Genomic DNA, 20,000 nt, shown 5'->3' on the forward strand with positions numbered 1-20,000 from the left:
TGAGTGTGTGGTAGAGAAAGAAAGCGTGTTTGTGTGACTGTGGTTGTACATGCGTGTGTGTGTGTGTGTGTCTGTGTGTGTGTGTGTGTGTGTGTGTGTGTGTTTGTTTGTGTGAGCGTGTGGCAGAAATGAAAGAGTGTGTTTGTGAAACTTGTGTGTCTGTGTGTATGTGTTTGTGTGTGTTATGGCGGGCCAAAGGGGTCATAAACGCTTATGTGCTTTGTTAATGATACCAAAATTTCACATGCAAATGCGCTCAAAGCACCTGACATTTCACGTGCAAAGCCTGTGAACTTTTGTGTTACATGTTTACTTTGGCACATGTAGTTACTTGTGCCAGATGGAAGGCTATTAGAAAATAAATAACGTCTTAGAAATAACCCTTGCGCTAACACAACCAAATTCTGCGTGTTAACACTGAATATTTGGACGTGATAACGCAACAATAATTGACACGTTAACGTACATTTTGTGGTTTTGGCCAATGAGGGACCGTGAATCAAGGCACTCATACATATTCATTCATGATGTGGGCGTCTACGTACTCTTTCAAGCACCTAGGTATACCGTACATTAAATGATGTGTATGTAAGGTGAACCAGAGTTGTTGTTGTTTAGAGGAAGCCATTTTTTCACTTTCAGCAGGGGACAGGGAAGTTTACAGCAACTTGTTGATGGCTCTGCAGAATTTGGACGATGAGGAAACCAAGCCAAGCAGCTTTGGCAAGGAAACATGCATCGCTAGCTTTATGCTTTAATGTTTCTAACATCCCTGTAAGGTAGAATGGAACAACTCACTGGGGCAAACCATTTGCATGTTAACATGCTAAAATGAGACTTGATGTGTGAACATGACAATTTCTATGGGGTCAGTTCAGTCTCATTAATAGTGAATGCACAGAGAAGGATTCACAAATGTATTTTGTGATTCATATATAAATGACTCTCTTCTCACAAATACATTTCAGAACACACACAAATGGATATTGGTATGTAAAAATGTAAAATAAATCCATAAACAAAATAAGTTTCACAAACACATTTCTGATCCACACACAAATGTGTCTTGTTTTTAAAAAAATTTATATAAATCCATAAATATATTAATTGAAAGAATATTTGCAATTTTCATCAAAAATGTATTTCGATGTTGTTACATTTATATACAAACTGTTAAACTTGAATTTACAAGACGCTTTTCATTTGTGAACTAGTTTGCATGTGTGTGTGAACTAGTCTGTATTTATATGTGGATTTTTGAGACTCTTCTGACGTGGCTGGATTCACAAATGCATTTTTTTCAACAAGGAACTCTGTAGCCAATCAGATGCCTCCCTCGTTTTCAGCCAATCACATGACTGCAGTCCCGACCTCTGAAGAATAAGTCCAGCCTCCGAGGCTCCGGTTCCCTATGCAATTTAAAAATTCATATATTTAGATTTATATATATATTTATATTACATGTATTTAAAACAAGACACATTTGTGTGTGGATCAGAAATGTGTTTGTGAAACTTATTTTGTTTATGGATTTATTTTACATTTTTACATACCAATATCCATTTGTGTGTGTATTGAAATGTATTTGTGAGAAGAGAGTTATTTATATATAAATCACAAAATACATTTGTGAATCCTTCTCTGTGCATTCATTATTAATGAGACTGAACTGACCCCATAAATCTTTGTTAAATTAAAGTTTGGTTGTGGTCAAAATATGACCAGCACCAAACTCTATGTGATAACACACAAAATCGGGTCATGCCAACGTGGCATTCTCAGACGTTAGTTGCTCTAATGGGCTTCCATATTTCACTTACTTTGTACACCTTTGCATCTGATCTTTCAAGTAGTATGTGTGCACTTTTTTGCATTTGTGTGTTTGTATGTGTGTGTGTGTGTGTGTGTGTGTGTGTGAGTGTATACATGTGTGTGTAAGTGTGTGTGTGTGTGTGTGATGGTGTGATGATGGTGGGGTTGGTTGGGGGTCAAAAGAAAGTCTAAGCATCATTCAGCAATGGATTGACACCTGAAGAAAAATAGCCACAGGACTAATCAATTGGGATGCGTCTGGATGTATCACCTTAGATACAGCAGTTTGTTTGAGTGTGTGTGTGTGTGTGTGTGTGTGTGTGTGTGTGTGTGTGTGTGTGTGTGTGTGTGTGCGTGTGCGTGTGCGTGTGCGTGCGCGTGCGTGCCTGCAGTTGTGCACGTGTGTAAGGTGAGCAGCAGGCATCAGCAGCATTTATGTCCGGTCAGCAAAGATCGAGTCTGCCTGTGTAGCTTCATGAATAGATCACTATGTGTTGTGTCTCTGCAACAGAGTAGAATGGAATAGAATAGGTTGTATAGTAGACATTAGATCGGCTAAAATCCTAATATTTACTGAGTATACATTCTTATTCATTCATACTCCTCTTGTGATATTGTGTTGGTGAGTGTGTGTGGAGGAGTGTGTAACTGTGAAAGATTGCCCATGTCTCATCAGCCTCTCTTTTTGTTCACCAGAGTCCCTCTTGTCTCACTAAAAACCCTCAAATGTGTTTGTATTTATAAGAACAAAACCCTTAAATAGCCACTTTATATTAATCTTCAGACTTCCATAATCCATTAGAAATGGATTATTGATGAAGAAATGAAAGACTGGGAGCAGTAATGAGCTGAGTTGAGACCAGGAATATATTTGCTTAAGTGCTGATTTAAATGAAGGCCGAGCTGTAACGTTGTGTCAAGTCAATGTCACTCCGACTTTCCTTCAAACTCCCTGTGCTCCTCAATAAACCATCAAAATAAAATGGATTTAAAACAAATTTATAAAAAGAAGAATATATCCCACACAGTAGGGATGTACAAATAAAGTTAGTCAATTAATGATTTGATTAGAATAATTATGACATATTTGGTTCTTGTTTAAAGTGGCTTAATGCCTTTGACAGGTGTTATAAGCAAGATTTGTGTCCTGGTTATAATTATTTGGGCAGTGTGATTTGTTCTGAAAGATGCACTGCAAGTCCCGCTATTTTTTTACATAAGTTGTAGTTTGAATCAACTGTGTTTCTGCAGTTTGTAAACTATGTCAAATATGATTGATTATTCTACCTCAAGTCGAAGGAGAAAGTAGCATTCCTAGTAATTTCATCAAGGTTTCGTTTTCTGTGTTTTTTTCCATCGTGTTCAAGTCTGGGGCGAGTCCAAGCCCCCCCCCCCCCCAAAAGCAGTTGCCATGAAAAGTGCGAAAGGAACTCATTAGACGCCTGTGAAGCGAACAGTTGACACGACTGGGGAATAGCGCCACAACATTACACAGCGGTCTCTCTGCCACAGCCACTCAAACAGGCCTGTACCTCTGATTCTGCTTTGAGGAAAGCTAGGCCCGCAACATCAAATAGAAAAGGGGGGCTCTCTATGAAGTGGATGATGGTAAGAAATTCACATGAAGTCTCTTTTTGTTAAAAAAGTTTTTTTCGATCAATGCAATCATAGCACAGTTCAATAAGTTGTCACACACTCCAACGAACCAAAGTGTCCTGGCACATTACAGTGAGTTCACCTGAATGGACCTGCTGGTGTCTCGTTATTGTCATTGATCTGGAGACTGGAGTTACTTCTTACGTTTGTGTCTGGTCGGTGTTACACAGATGTAGCAGGCTGTTATGTGAGCACTGCATGTGTACAGACAAGCAGACAGACGTAGAACAGACACACATTGAACAGAGACACTTAGAACAGACATACAGCATCCTCTAATGACCTACAGCTGTTTTCTTGCCTACTCTTTTGTTGTTGTGATGAAGTGATGAAGTCCTTTTCGGTATGGCTGGTTCTGTAGTGACTAGTGAGCCTATTCCAGGAGCAGTGAACAGGATGAGTAAATATGAGGCTTCATCAGGGGATAAACATACCGTTTCACTCATCATACTAACTATGAGTCCGATCTTTAGTCAGCGGATATCACTATCTGTGCCCCGGTGCATAAAAGTATCAGACCCATAGTCAATGTTATGAGATCAACGCCTGTGTTTATCATACAATGAGCAACCAATTTTGAGCACTGTTATTATCAATTTATCATCGCAATTATCAACATTCTCTCTTCCTTGTCATCATCATTGTATTAACAAAAAAATTTTTTTTTTTTAATTAATAAAAAAATTAATCAATAGTAATAATAATAATAATAATAATGTATATCTTATTATTCCGAAAGAGACAAATTGAGCCGGTTTGTGTCTTATTCAATAGACGTTATTGTCAGTTGTCGGTCTGTTGTTGGTTGTTGTGTGTGTCGGTTAACCGTAAGGAAGACCATCCCTCATTGACAATCAATGCCGTGCTGAGGAAGGGGCTCCTCCCCACCCGTCCTGACGGAGTGTATATCGTAGACCGTGAGAGTTCCCCTTGCTCAGACAATGCCTCCGCTTCTTAGCCGGGCCGAGTGTATCCACCTCAGACTGCTGCTGGATGTTCAATATGAACACCCAAAGCCAACTGCCTCTTTGCTAAAGCTCTGGGCTTAATAGCTCCTTTACCACAAGGGGCTATCACCTCCAGCGTTGGCAACAAATGATTTATTCTCCAGCACAATATATATAAGATCCAAGCCTTTAACTAAGTAAGGTTTACCTCATCATGCTGCCATGTGCAGTCGGAATATGAAATGCACAGAAATCGTGTTCAAACTTTATGGTGTTTGGCGTCATACCAACTAGGGGAAGTTATTTTACTTTTTCAATATGCCTTCATGCACGCACGCACGCGCACGCACGCACGCACACACGCACACACACACACAGACACACATGCACACACACGCACGCACGCAAGCACAGACACACACTCTCCTTATTTGCTCTGCAGGTATTCATTAAAACTTGATGTGAATGAGTGAAGCCAATAATCTCCAGCCCATGAACAATCCTCCTGCAGTCAATAGGTTTGCTGCTCCAGAAGAAAAACGAAAAAAAAAAAAGTGGGACTTATGAAATATTAAAATGCCGGTCCCGGGGGAGATGGGAAAGACTTCCTAGTGATCCCCTGTCTGCTCCAATTAGAATCTCCTGTTCACCTGCCACCTGCACAGGGCTATGGGGGGAGGGGGGGGAGGAGGAGGAGAGGGGTTTAGGCTTTGCCCCGCTGTTCCCTCTGTTCGTGACATTGCACAGTTAGTACATAATGGCGCCTGTGAAGCGCCCTGCCTCTAACTGCTCTCTGTAGGTGGTTTAATTACACTGCGCTGCATCCAGGTGAGAGGCCAAATAATGAGTCATGGTCTCTCCTCCACCCACGACGCTCCTGCTCTTCAGTAAATGCTGTCTCAGCCTCCTCCTCCTCCTCCTCCTCCTCTTCTTCGTCTTCTTCCTTTGTTCATGGCCATACCAGCTTGTCCTGCATTTCCCATCAGCAGGACATGTGCTGATACCATGATGAGACAAGCTCCCATGTTCCCAAACTCCTCCATCTGCTCCTTAGCCCCCCCCCACCACCTCCTCCTCCTCCTCCCCCTCCTTTTCCCAACCAACTCCTGCTCCACCACCTCCTCCCTATACCTACCAACTCCTTCTTTCCCCCTCCTCCTCCACCTCCTCCTCCTCCTCCCTTTCCCAACCTCCTCCTCCACCTTCTCCTCCTTTTCACCACCACCTCCCCCTCCTCCTCCTTCTCCTCCTCCTCCTCCTCCTCCTCCACCTCCCCCCCCTTCTCCTCCTCCCCCTTCTCCTCCTCTCCCTCCTCCTCCTCCTCCTCCTCCCCCTTTTCCCTGTCAGCACTTCCTCCTCCTCCTAACGTTTCGGTAAATCTACTTTTTCAGTAAAAGTTAACATCATAACATCAGAGCATTCCTCCTGGTTCCTCTGGGCTGGTCACAGCGTCACACTGAAACTAATAATGATAATAATTGTATTTTAGAAAATTAAAATCTCAGCAGGCCGGCGAGGGCTAGACGCAGAGGAAGATGAAGGAGTTTCCAGATGGACTCAACGTTGAGGACGGAGGGGAGCGCGGGACAGATGGCGACAGAGAGAGACGGAGGAAACATCCTATCAATGCTTCTCTCTGCTCTCCGCCCTCATGTGAAGTAGGGGCAGGAAACAGAGTTAGTCTGAGCAGGCTGAGCAGGCAGCGGGAGAGGAAGGGGACAAAGTTACTCAGAGAAACTTTTGACGTGCACACACTGACTCACTCACGAACACACTGACTCACTCACGAACACACTGACTCACTCACTCACACGCCGAGGGATACATGACAACTCAAGATGTCTGATACATGCTAATATGAAGTATAGCTAACATGCTTATACATACGTATGCACTGAAACATGCACACACACACACACACACACACACACACACACACACCTACCTATATATGCACACACACATATATGCACACACACAAACACACATACCCATAAGCAGAAGCAGGCATGCACACAAAACACGCACTCCGAGCATGCAAACACGCACACACACATACTCTCTCTCTCTCTCTCTCTCTCTCTCTCTCTCTCTCTCTCTCTCTCTCTCCCGTTCCCTCTCTGTTTATCCTCACATCCGACTCGTCTGCCAGCCGTTTCAAAAGGCGAGCTAGTGCTCTTTGTTATCAGCGGGAGCCACATGAGGTGGGAAGTTTTCTGGGTCATCCAGCAGAACGGAGGCAATGGGGAGAACATCAGAAGAGCCCATAGGAAGCAGAGGGAAGGTGGGAGATGACTGGGAGGATCGGGGGGGAGGTCACGTTAAGAAGCATTAAGTGGGATAGAAAACTGCTTTGTTACATCTTGGGCTCACTGCGGCTTCATTGGCTGCCTTGAGGTCCTTTTGTCTCCTCCAACGCTCCCCACTCTGTGCTGTTGGAGGGGAATGACTAATGACTCCATCCAGACTCAGCTAGTTAACTCCCTGAGAGAGGACTCTATTATTTAGGGGACTGCGTAGAGTCACCGTGAAACAGCAGGTACCACATCCATGTTTGGTTTTGTGTTAATTTATCATTGTGTCTCTTCTTTTAAAGAAGGTATAAAGTCTACACCCGGCCACCTGAGATGTTTGTTTCAGAGCAAACATAAAAAAAACTAATACAATGATGAAATATGCATCTCTTTGACATTTCAAAATATGTCTTAAGCAGACAAACACACTTTGATGAGACATTTTAATCTCAACTCACAAACTTAATGTCTTAGTTTGTGCTTGCATGTCTGTGTGAGTGTGAGTGTGCCTGTGTGAGTGTGTAGGTGCATGTGTGTGTGCGTGTATGCGGGAGTGTATGCGTCCTACTCTGGCAGGCTGCCAGACTTTGCATGATAAACACAGATCAGCAGTCTAGGGGGTTCCCAACATTGTAATGAATTCACATCATTTAAAAAGGTGTGTCTTCACTTTTTTCTCATTTTCTTTTTAACTGTACCTTTTGTTACCGTGACGCACTGGTTCTCCTGCCTGGCTCTGTTCTCCTGCCTGGCTCTGTTCTCCTTGCGGTCTGCATGAAGGCCGCTCCCGTCCCCATCTCTGTATTATTAATTGAGCTGCAGGGACCTGATGCCAAGTGGGGCTGGCAGGTCCACAGCGCTCCTCTCAGTCGTCGTTAAGTCTGTGAGCTTTGGGTCACCAGCGACTATCTGTGCCAATAACTTTTCTTACACGCTTCTGAGATACTCAATCCCGCTTACTCACTCTCTCTTTCTCTCTGTCTTTCTGTCTCTCTCCCTCTCTCTTGCTCTATCTCTCTCTGTCTCGCTCTCTCTCTCTCCCTCTCTCGCATGATCGATTTCTCTCTGTCTCTCTCTGTCTGTGTCTCCCTTGCTCTATCTCTCTCTGTGTCTATCTCTGTCCCTCTCTTGCCTCTCTCCATATCTATCTCTTTCGATCTTTCTCACGATTTGAAAAGCTTTGAAAAGCTCTCCTAATTAAACTGAAATCTCACTCCTATGTTCAAAAAGGAAAACACATATTATTCCTATGTGAATCAGAAGTCTGGACATGTATTTATCTATGCCGGTTTGCATGACTCTATTTGTACCTGTGTTTGTGCAAGTGTGTGTGAGCATGTGTGTGTGTTTGAGTATGTGTTTGTGTTTTCTGTGTGTGTGTGTGTGTGTTACTGTGACTTAAAAAGGGTGTAATCTGCAACAAATATATTTATACATCACATTGTCTGTATCTGTGGGGGTGTGTGTGTGTGTGTGTGTGTGTGTATGTGTGTCTCCGTTGGTGTGTGTTTGTGTGTACATGTGTCTACTTTGGTGTGTGTGCGTGTGTGTGTGTGTGTGTGTGTGTGTGTGTGTGTCTGTTTCTACTTTCTGTTTGTTTACATTGCATTTATGGTATTTAGCCACTTTATAATTTACAATTTACACTTTATAATTGGTATTGTTTATACCGTCTGTTTTGTTTGCCCTGTTTGTTGTTGTTTGTTCTGTCTGTCTTGTCCTTACTTTAGCATTTAGTTTAGCATTTATCTTAGCGTCTTTTTTGTTTGCATTCGTACTTTGTATTTTTATTATATTTTTATCCTGTGTTTTTCCACTGATGCTGGGCTGTTGCAACAAACAAATTTCTCCTACAGGGGATTAATTAATTAATAAAGTTGTATCTAATCTAATCTAATCTATGTTGCTGTGTGTTTGTGTGTACGTGTGTATGTGTACGTGTGTCTATGTTGGTGTGTGTGTGTGTGTGTGTGTGTGTGTGTGTGTGTGTGTGTGTGTGTGTGTGCGCGTATTCATATTTGTGTGCTGTGTCTGTGTGCAGTGCTCAGCCAATGTCCGGTGGGGGCATCGGCCAGGAAGTGTCACTCCATCTACAAGGGCTTCGCCCAGTGCCTGATGAGCCTGGGGGACAGCCTGACGGACGGGGCGCGCCAGGACGACGACCCCCACGGCCTCAACTCCATCTGCAGGTCAGTAGGTCCGCCGTGGTCGTCACGGTTTCCGGGTCCCCCATGGGACCCAACCTCATAAGCCAACACATCAGGGTTAGAGATGAACCCGGGGCCGTTGTGTCCCTGAGGAGTTTGAGTTGCCCTCTGTGTTTTTATGACGGGGCATCCCATGCATAAAAACATCACGGTGTTTGACTCTTTCTTTTTTCCAGATTATTTTCATTAAATAAGGAGTCATTAAATAAGTTGTTTTCAAATATTTGATGAAATTGCTCTGGAAATGATGAGTGTTATCCAAACATCTCAGGACTACTAGCGTGGCAAAATAACAGCCCTTGATTAAAAATGTTCAAGGGCTGTTAAAAAAATACGTCCACTTGTACTGATGTACTGATCGTATATAAAAATGTAGCTTAATCTGTTTAAGTTCACGTTCTCTACAGTTGTAAATACGGTGCAGAGACACGAAGTCAGGAATAAAGATCTACTGGTTCCTAGGGGTGTTAACCGTGCTGAGAGGAAGGCTTGGGTACAGGGGCGATCGAACCAAGACCCTTGGTACGCCGTATGTGTGTGTGTGGGTTGGTGGATGGGTGAGTGTAGGGGGGTGGGTGAGTGTGTGTGTGTGTGTGTGTGTGTGTGTGTGTGTGTGTGTGTGTGTGTGTGTGTGTGTGTGTGTGTGACACCCAGGTTCAGGCATTCCATGTTACCATCCTGCAGTTGTCAACTCTATTCCTTGCGGTACCAATTAAATGGCTAATCCAACAGTATCTGTGAACACACACACACACACACACACACACACACACACGCACACACACACAGTCACACACACACACAGTCACACACACACACACACACACACCTTTCTTTGGTCCCTTCTAAACTCTTCTATGTTCACAGTGGTTCCTGGTTCTCTCCCTCCTACATTCTCAGCTCTCTCCATCTCCTCTTTATAATCTACCCTGACCTTTCACCTTTCACCTCCGCCCCTGTACTTCAAGGCTGGTAATGAGGAGATTCTGAATATCTGCTTGACACACACACACACACACACACACATGCACACACACACACACACACACACACACACACACACACACACACAAGCATACACACATACGTACGCACACACACACACACAAACAAAAGCACACTTAAACAAACACATACACGGCACACAAGCATACACACACACACACTCACTCTCACACACACACACACAAAATCACACACAAACGCATACATATGTACACACACACACACACACACACACACACACACACACACACACACACACGCACACAGACACACACACACACATACATACATCCATACATACGTGCATGGTTCTATAGGCTTGCAAATCCCCCCCCCCCCCCTCCACACACACACACACACACACACACACGCACACACACACACACACACACACACACACACACAGGCACACTGTCACCACACTGCAGAGTGAATGGGAGATATGCAACTAGGCCAAGGCTGCGGCTCCGTGAGATTGTCCCAGGAGTGCACGACTGCTTATATTTTCAATATCTTCACAAAAGACACTCTGCCACTAGAAACTTTCCCTCATGCTCCAAACTAACGAAGGAGATAGAAAAACCTCTTTGCCGTGAGAATAGTAAACGGAATGTGGAGGACTCTTTTTGACGCACAATTTCATCACGAGAAGTGAAGCGAAGGGAAGAACGACGGATGGAAATGGTGAATTTTCTTTTGTTCAAATAAAGCACGCATAAAATGCCTTCGTAATATTAGGACACAGGTGAAGAAACCCACTGCTACTACTGCTCCTGATGGAGACGGAAACCATTTAAGGCCGGCAGTACAACTTGATCTCTGCTAGCTAAAGCCGTTCTGGTTAATCGTTTCATTTAGGGGTTCTACTAGCATAGGTTTACGTGCTTTAATGTTAAAAAATAAACGTTATTATCCCCACTTTTTACATTGCTGTAGCTCCTCCTCCACCCTTTGTCAGAGAGGTTTGGTTTGCACTCCAGTCTCTGGAAGACAGGGAAAGCTCAGTCTGCTCACACTGATGGCCTGGCCCTCCTCTGTTGTGACTGGTAAGCTGCATAGTGCGTGTGCCTCACACCCCTGAGGCCCAGCCTCGGTTCAGCCGTACCTGTAGGAGCCCAAAATACCGAATCAAAGTCAGGCCAAATATCCCATCGACCCGAAACAGTCCCTCCAAGACTGGAACCTGATGATTCACAGTGGTAAGAAGTTATATGGGAGCTATCTTATTTCAAAGATGTATTGTTCTCAATGGGATTTCTCAACTTCACGGGAACAAGTGTTCCCGTGATGTTGAGCTATGGCTCTTCTTTTCTGCTGCGAATTTGCTGATTGAGAAAGGTCTATGGTCACATCCCATCTTGTGTTATTACTTGAAGTTACTATGCAGTAGTTACTGACAAATCTAACTTTCTGACTATTCACTGATGACCAAAGATGGAAAGTTGGGGTTTAAATGTGAAAACAGACCTTTGGTTTTCATTGGTTCTACATAGATACAATTTGATATAACAGATTTAACTTTTATTATTGTGAAGTGCAAAATTGGGCTCCTGGGCCAAGGTCTAGACATTTTTAGGCCAAGCCACCAGGCAGATTCCACTCTCTGTTTGGAAACTAAAATATTGACAATGATAAAGCAACGCTTATTTTTTTACAACCTGGGACCTGAGGTTGTGTGTGTCGTGACTTTATCTTCCATGTATTTCTCAATCTTTGTTTTTTTCCACTTAAGCACCTCTTCCCTCAAACGCTGGACCTGTAAAGTGTTTAGGCCTTTGACACGGGGCCAAATGCCACAGACAGACAGACCCCTGCGTGCACACACACATACACGGATAAACACACACACACACACACACACACACACACACACACAGCCAGCTGTAGCCTGATGTGTGTGTGTGTGTGTGTGTGTGTGTGTGCCCCTAGGTCCTGGGACCAGTTCCACGACTGCGCCAACGGGGCCATGGCGGGCTGTCCGGAGGAGGCGGCCGTGGTCTGGGAGTCTCTGCGCCGGGAGTCCAAGAAGATGCAGTTCTCCGGGAACCTGTACGACATGTGCTCCCCGCGCAGCGCCCCGCCGGCCCCCCGGGAGGACATCAACCAGGAGTCCCTGAGAGGCCACGCCCCCCGCCACACGGCCAGCCCCGCACACTTCCTGCTCCTCCTCCTCCCCCTGCTGTTGCTGTTGTCATGAATACAGTGAGACACCAACCCCCCACCACCGTCAACCCCGGGACTGTTCCACTTCTTCTTCTTCTTCTTCTTCTCCTGAGCACAGAGACAGCCGACGCCGTCCACGTTCTGCATGTTCACCCTCTCTAGTAGCACTGCTCTGCTGTTCCACACGTATGCTTTGCCTTTCACGGTTATTGACACACACACACACACACACACACTCGCACACACACACTCGCACACACTCGCACACACATACCCACGCACACATACGCACATGTACACATGCACTCACATACACATACAAACGCACACACATACATGCACACACACACACACACACACACACACACACACACACACACATAACAAGGTTAATTAGTAGAATATGAAGAATTCCTTGTCATAGAAACACCCAAGAAAATGGAAAACTGACAAATGAGTTACAGCTAAATCCAAATGGGAATCCACTAAATTGTGAGTTATGTAGGCTTTATAATACAGACCGTAATAATCCCTAGAATCGAAGGGAGTAGATGGGAGCCATATCCCATGAGAGGTGCCTTTCATCCTCATTATTGGCACAACTGGGATGCGGTTTCCGCACTGGATCCTTCCCCTGGAAATACGTCTGCCTAGAAGACAAAGGTCTATACACTAAGCTTATCAGTGAGGGTCTCCGAGCACATGGTGATGTTATCTATTATTTTTAATATATATATTTAGCTTAACATGCACTTATTGCATTGATGTTGATGGAAGTTGGTTTTAAGATAATTATGCAAAAAAGGTGAAATATTGTTTTAAATTTAAAATATTTTCTAGAAAATTGTGAAGTCAGCACTTATAGGCCACCGAAACACCAGAGTAGAAGGTATGTTTTAAATAGTAAATTGGTAAATGTTTTAGGTTTATTATGTGAATCTACTATTGTAAAATTGGTAAATAAAAAGCATTTTATTATGCTTGATAGAACGCTCTGTTTACGTTGCGCATATTTCATAGCAAGGGGCTTATTAAAACAGGGACCATTTGAATGTGAACATTTCTATTATTATTATCATTGTAATTATCTCTTACAATGTGTTGACATCAAATCAGCAACACTGCTATATATAAGTGTTAGTTACCTTATATCTTACAGGCATGTTTTAAATATGCAATCTGGATACTGTAATTGCCATGGAAGGCAGAATAGGAAAAATTGTTCTAAGGTGGAATTAGATGTGGCTGGCAATCAGTTTTGGGTTGAGAGAACCAATAGACCGACATTTTATAATTAGTATTAGTATATAAGGCATCTTATTTTTTTTAAAGGTTTGCTCTAACATCCTAAATAATATAATAATTTCTTGGCCTGGAAATATTGTTTGTATTGTCGATTACAATGCTATGTATAACAGACTTATAACAACTGATAACAACTTCATAGGTGTTTAGTGGATCTTACCCCTCCTATAAACTATCTAGTTAAATATATAAGCAAACACAAATATACCATTTAAACAAATTAACTTGCTTTCAAACGAGATGCCCTGTTTCTGGGAACAGTGAAACACCTTACATCTGATTTATGGTCAAAGAGCAGCAGCAGCCCGTAAAAGAGTAAGAATTAGCGAAGGTTTCATCGATCCAAAGAAGAGTCGATGAAGAGAAACCAGCCAAGTTTTAAACCACTGGGGGGTGGATGGATTCACATCGGTATAACGTTGGTTCCCAAACTCCCCGTTAGCACCCCCAAAGTGTGATCTCACCTCGCTAGGGTCTTTAAATGAGAACCTAACGTAAAGTATAAGCCTTATCACCCACCCCAATCTTCCCACAACTACCTTAATGAGGAGCTACCTAATGAGGGGCTACCTTAACGAGGAGCTACCTTAACGAGGAGCTACCTTAACGAGGAACTAGCTTAACGAGGAGATACCTAATGAGGAGCTACCTTAATGAGGAACTACCTTAACAAGGAGATACCTTAACAAGGAGATACCTTAACGAGGAGATACCTTAACGAGGAGCTACCTTAACGAGGAGCTACCTTAATGAGGAACTACCTTAACAAGGAGATACCTTAACGAGGAGCTACCTTGATGAGGAGCTACATTAATGAGCAACTACCTTAACGAGGAGCTACCTTAACGAGGAGCTACCTTGATGAGGAGCTACATTAATGAGGAACTACCTTAATAGTAGATTTAGTTTCTTTTTAAAAGGGGATTATTTGTCAATAACCTTTTGGTTTACAACCGAATATGCCTTCCCTTAATTAATGTGTCGGTCACCTCGCGACAACACCCCTACACACACACACACACACACACACACACATACCAGACACACACACATACACACACACACACAAACACACACACACACACACACACACACACACACACACACACACACATACACACATAAACAAAACATCTGAAACAAAACATCAAACAAACACATCTGCTTAATTTAATATAAAGCAGATGGACCTGTGCATAGTGTGGATATTAAGAGTTCTATGAATAATTATTTCAATAAGCAGTGATATATTTCATAACATCACATGCCATTTCTATCATGTAAATATTTTCCTTGCTACTGAATAGTTTTTCTAAAGGTTGTTATAAACCGGCCTTGGGAAACCTTCCAGATAATTAAGTTTGTGTTTCAAAACGACCATCAGTCTGGCCTTGTCGGGGCAGCAAGTGATTTCCACATACGGGCTAAGCCTTCCGTGGCTCAATATACTCCAATAATAATCCGATGAAATTACCAAGTTCTGCTCTTTCTCGCCTCACTTCCACCTTCATGGCCCCTGTGCCCTGGTTCAGCACAGGCACCCGCCATGTTCTGAGTGACACCTGTGTGTGAAAAGGCTTGTCGTTTTGTATAGGTCAGCAGACTGCAGCGCTCCCTGGAGACATTAACTTAAACTGCTGACTCATCCAATATTTTGTTGATTCTGGAGAGGCTTTCAGCGAGCTGGGGGCCAGACTGATCCGCAGTGAGGAACAGCATGTGGACTCACGAGATCAGGATGGTCTCAGAGGGCTAGGCAGCAAGGGCAACTGGTCATTACCGATAAACCTGTTTAAAGCCACCTGTAGGCCTCATTAAGGCAGTTCAAAGAAACTCAGATCATTTCGTACATGTAAAAAGAAAGTGCATTGAAATCAATACAAACTATTGAGAAAAAATATATAATCCTTTACTGTATTGTTGCTGTACTTAATAATTGTCTGCTTTTTGCTTGTGTGCACGTATGTGTGTTTTTGTGCGTGTGAGTGTGTGTGTGTGTGTGTGTGTGAGAGAGAGGGAGGGAGTAAGAAAGAGAGAGAGAAGATAGAGAGTATCAGAATGAAAGAAAAAATGAGTTATGTAAATAGGCTTATTGGCATCAATATTTTATAATTTAAATCTTTCTGCCTCAGAGGTTTCTGATCTGAGTAGGCCACACTGCTTTTAGAATGTGGAGCTCCACTGCGTTTCGAGCTCTGTGGTCTTTCTATGTGAGACTTATAGGGGAGGAAATTGGACTTTTAACCCAATGTGTGCAACGTCAATCACCTGTGCTTTTGAGCCACCACCTGTCAAACCAAACCCACACCTCCACATCACATATCAGCAGAGAACGGGCAGCCATGAGAGAGGAACAGGACACTAAACATCTAGCTAGCTAGCCAGCTAGCTTTGAAGGTGCTACAGTGTTATTCCCAGAGGCCGGTCATCAAAGGGAATGGAAACATGGAGCACCAGGATCAAAGAATGTTCTGCATAACACACTTGACACTGCAGTGGACATAACCGTCCAGCAATCCTGGGCTAGGGTTCAGTTGGACATCACAAGATCAAATAACATTGGTCATTTCTGTTGGTAGTGTCTGTACTTTCAATATGTGGTTGAACAACTATGCCGTTTATCTATGTATCTCCATCTGTTTAATATCACCCGCCACATATTACCCTATACGTTATCCTGTTGTCTGTTGGCCATTACTTTCTGGGAGTTTGAATATGTCTTGTCAATTCCTTTCATATGTGACCTCAAAGTTTCCCTGGATCCTGCCCTGCTTGCTACATTTTGTCTGGGCTCTCCATCTTCCTGAACCGACATTTTGCTACCTTTATATGAAGAAAAACCCAATAAACCAACAAGTTCAAAAACGTTTAGTCATTCACTGTGGTCTCGTCCAACATTCGTTTGCAGCAAATTCTTTCCCTAACTGCATGCTCAAATTTGAACGCCATCATTTTGATAAATGACGCTCTAAACGTCTGTATTTAATGAACAGGTGGAGGCCCCTGCCTTTCTTTGTCTAGCTGAAGCCCCGGGAGCCACCAATAGGCTGTCTTTATTTCTGCATAATTGGTGCATCATTTTTATGACTAGATAAGCACTTACACTTCAGAATGATTGATATAAAATTCCACATGACAGTGATCGTATGCTTGTTTGATTTGTTCACAGATCTCTTTTGTATTCTTCCGCACCTTGCGTAGTTTCACTGATCCCAGCAGCCAGATAAAACCCTGTGCGAGGAACATCATTTTAGCCTGTGCTGCTGAAGCACTATGCTAGCCTAATCATTATCGAACTCTGTGGTGCAGTTTGCATGTTTAGACAACCGCGGAAAAAGACTGCGGCCCATTCAACATTTTACGATGCAATTAAACCAAGAAGTCCACCACCATAAGAAAACGAGTGGTGAGCAAAGTCGGCTGTGGACTTTTCTCTTATAATTAATGCTCTCATTTTCCTCTCTTCGTGTTGTGCTGGCATAGTTGACAAATCTATGAAATCATCCAGGGTGGAGACCTTTTTTCTGGTCCACTGGTTCTAACTAGACACTAGTTCATATGACAAAGAGCTTCTGAATTTGACTACTGGCTAATCCCATCATGAGTGTTTAGTCATCGTGATATCATATCTGGTCAGTGAGAAATCATCTCATTAAGAAATAGAATGAGAGAGTTTTTCTAAAAGCTACATCTGTATACCAGCTTCAAACTATAACACTATCACACAATATTAGTGAGGGCAACTTGGCTATCTTGACTACAAAATGCTTAAAATCCATTCTTCCTTTTTTATCTGCGTATGTATGTGTGTGTGTGTGTGTGTGTGTGTGTGTGTGCTTGTGTGTGTGTGTGTGTGTGTGTGTGTGTGTATCCGCAAGTCAATAGAGAAGTTTGTGTCCAAACACTCTTCCAGGAGCCCCCTACAACGGGGAGCATGTTGCCCCGCCCCCTGCAATGTGTGGCCCCGCCCCCTGCAGTGTGTGGCCCCGCCCCCTGCAGCGTGTGGCCCCGACCCCTGCAGCGCCACGCGCTGTCTACACGTCGTGGCGCGTTGTGGAGCTGACCTCCGTTCTTCATCCAAGCATCGTTCAGGCCTCAGGGGACGGCCGGGCCCGGGGAGGTCAGCCCACTAGAGCTCAGGGAGACAGCCTTCCTCTGGGCCCCTGCGCCAGGGGCCCAGGGGCCCCCACCAGGACCTGCAAACACATACAGGAAGGGGTCCGTCTGGCCCCCATGCCCGATTCTACGGTCTGATTCCCGAGGGGGATAAGCTCTTGGCATTAGATCTGACCGGCGAGGCGGTGGCAGCCATATAGTGAGCTATAGGCTGCCCTACAAACCATCTCAGTACGCCCTGAAGTGCCGGCCGATGGTCTGGTCAGTTCTTGGGGAACCATGGGGAACCATGGTTGTGTAATACAAGCTTGACGGCGCTGTACTGCCTCACTGTATACTCCCCCTGCCTTGGGCCCTTGTTCATGCCTCAGACAGATAGGGAGAGACATGTATTTTTCATGTCTATGTGTTTGGGTCGATTTTGTGTGTGTGTATGTGCATGTGTGTGTGTGTGTGTGTGTGTGTGTGTGTGTGCGTGTGTGTGCGTGTGTCTCTCAGGTGAAAGACATTAATGTTAAATGCAGGAGTTGCTCCCGGTTATTTGCGTGGCTTTGCTAAATTAATATTTTATTAATGCCGGATGCCTCTGTAGACATAGAAGCACCAGCAGTTTAGAAAGTGAAGATGCTGTGCAAGTTTACACAGCAAAGTAGGGGTGTAATACTCCTAAACACACACACACACACACACACACACACACACACACACACACACTAATGAGTAGTTCAGAACCCTCAATCAGCTGAACCTTGTGTGCTTGACAGGTGGGCGGGGCTTCTGACGGACAGCCAGGTCAGACAACAGTAGATCATGCCAGCCCAACACGCTGAACCAGTGACTCCATCCTTTAGCTCTCTGGAGAAGCTCATTACACCACCCCCCCTCTGGCCTTCTCCTCCCTTAGCATATATATATATCTTTATCATAAACGACTTCTCTGACACTATATGCAGAGCTCCCGTACTGGGAAGTCCCACCTCCCAGAGAAGAACAAGCTGGTGTAAACTGCTTAACCAGCACCTTGCCGTATAACCTGAGACGCTCCTCGGATGATTGCCGGTGTTTACAACGGATTAAATATAGATTTAATGATCGCTTTGGGGAAATGCGTAATGTAATACAGTAAATTGATATGTAACGTCAGACCGCAGCTTCATGGCTCCAGAGCTTTTACCACTGCGTATTAGCAGTACTCTGAAAGTATATTAACAAACCTTTCACAGGCTCTAACTCATCCAAATGTAAATTTAGATATTTACTGACAACGGATCCGGTATTCACCTTTTATTAAGCCTACAGATCGTAGGCTTGGATCTCTGCACGTCAATCTGTGAGTGAAAGAGGAGATCCCAAGAGAGCAAGGGTCCATCTCTTCCCTCATATCATTTATAAGAGAAGAGACTATTACTGTCAATGGCATTTACATCAAATGGCTCTTTCCTCTTCAGTGCACTACAGAGCAATACAGCGCAAGATGTAAACAAGAACAACTCTGGGAAACCATAGGTGCATGGTGGGGATGGGGATCAACTCATAATGGAACAGAGTTCATACTGTCTGTAGACTCAACTCAGAATGGAACAGAGTTCATACTGTCTGTAGACTCAACTCATAATGGAACAGAGTTCATACTGTCTGTAGACTCAACTCATAATGGAACAGAGTTCATACTGTCTGTAGACTCAACTCAGAATGGAACAGAATTTTCCCTTCAGGAGTACAAGCAGAAACATCCTCACAATAAAAAGTGAGCCCAATACGTTGTGATTCAATGAAATGTCAACAGCACTAAAATACCAGAGATGTGCTGTGTGTGTGTGTGTGTGTGTGCGTGTGTGTGTGTGTGTGTGCGTTTCCTCAAAGCGACCGGGAGAGGAAGGAGAACGCAAGAGAACAGATACAGAAAAGAACAGAGATCAGGAAGGAGAGAGAGAGCGTGACTGACGCGGGAGAGTGGGAGAGACAGAGTGAGTGACAGAGAGAGCAGAACAGAGAAGGGGAGCATGGGGAAGAGGAAAGCAGAGTATATGAAGGTCAGACTAATGAACAGTGGAATAATGAAGAAAGTAAAGAGAGAGAGAGAAAGACAAGATGTAGGGAGGGAGGGGCAGAGGATGGGAGGGAGGGGGAGGGAGGAAGGGAGGGAGGGAGGGTCAAGGGATTTCTAAAGAGAGATGGTTTGTTGTATTTAAGGAGATTCATCCACCTCAGTATCTCTCACACACACAGTTTCTGTGTGTGACCTTGAAAGCCAAAATGACCTATGGACCTACAGAAGCAAACACACACACACACACACACACACACACACACACACACACACACACACGTGTTGTGTTGGTGGGGGGTTGTACCACAGTAAGTGGTCTCAATGCAGATTGAAATGGTATTCAGATGATGGATCAGATATTCAGTGAGGAGTATTTTTGTCCAAGAGGTTTTGTTATATACGTTTTAAATCCACGGTCAGATAACCTAAGAAATTTATGAAATGT

At 43.9% G+C, this 20,000-nt stretch overlaps 1 protein-coding gene across 1 annotated transcript in view; it reads left to right on the forward strand.

The window, feature by feature from the left end:
- nrn1la (neuritin 1-like a) overlaps window positions 1-20,000 on the forward strand; it is a gene marked incomplete at its 3' end in the record, with an annotated part of 40,505 nt that overhangs the window by 17,607 nt on the left and 2,898 nt on the right. The window contains exons 2-5 of the mRNA XM_084477847.1: window positions 8,751-8,898; window positions 11,851-12,108; window positions 17,367-17,637; window positions 18,270-18,297. Coding sequence (XP_084333973.1) covers window positions 8,751-8,898; window positions 11,851-12,108; window positions 17,367-17,637; window positions 18,270-18,297 — 705 coding nt within the window. The remainder of the gene's footprint in view (window positions 1-8,750; window positions 8,899-11,850; window positions 12,109-17,366; window positions 17,638-18,269; window positions 18,298-20,000) is intronic.

Source organism: Micromesistius poutassou (assembly GCF_964030765.1).
Source record: "Micromesistius poutassou genome assembly, chromosome: 13".
NCBI lineage: Eukaryota > Metazoa > Chordata > Actinopteri > Gadiformes > Gadidae > Micromesistius > Micromesistius poutassou.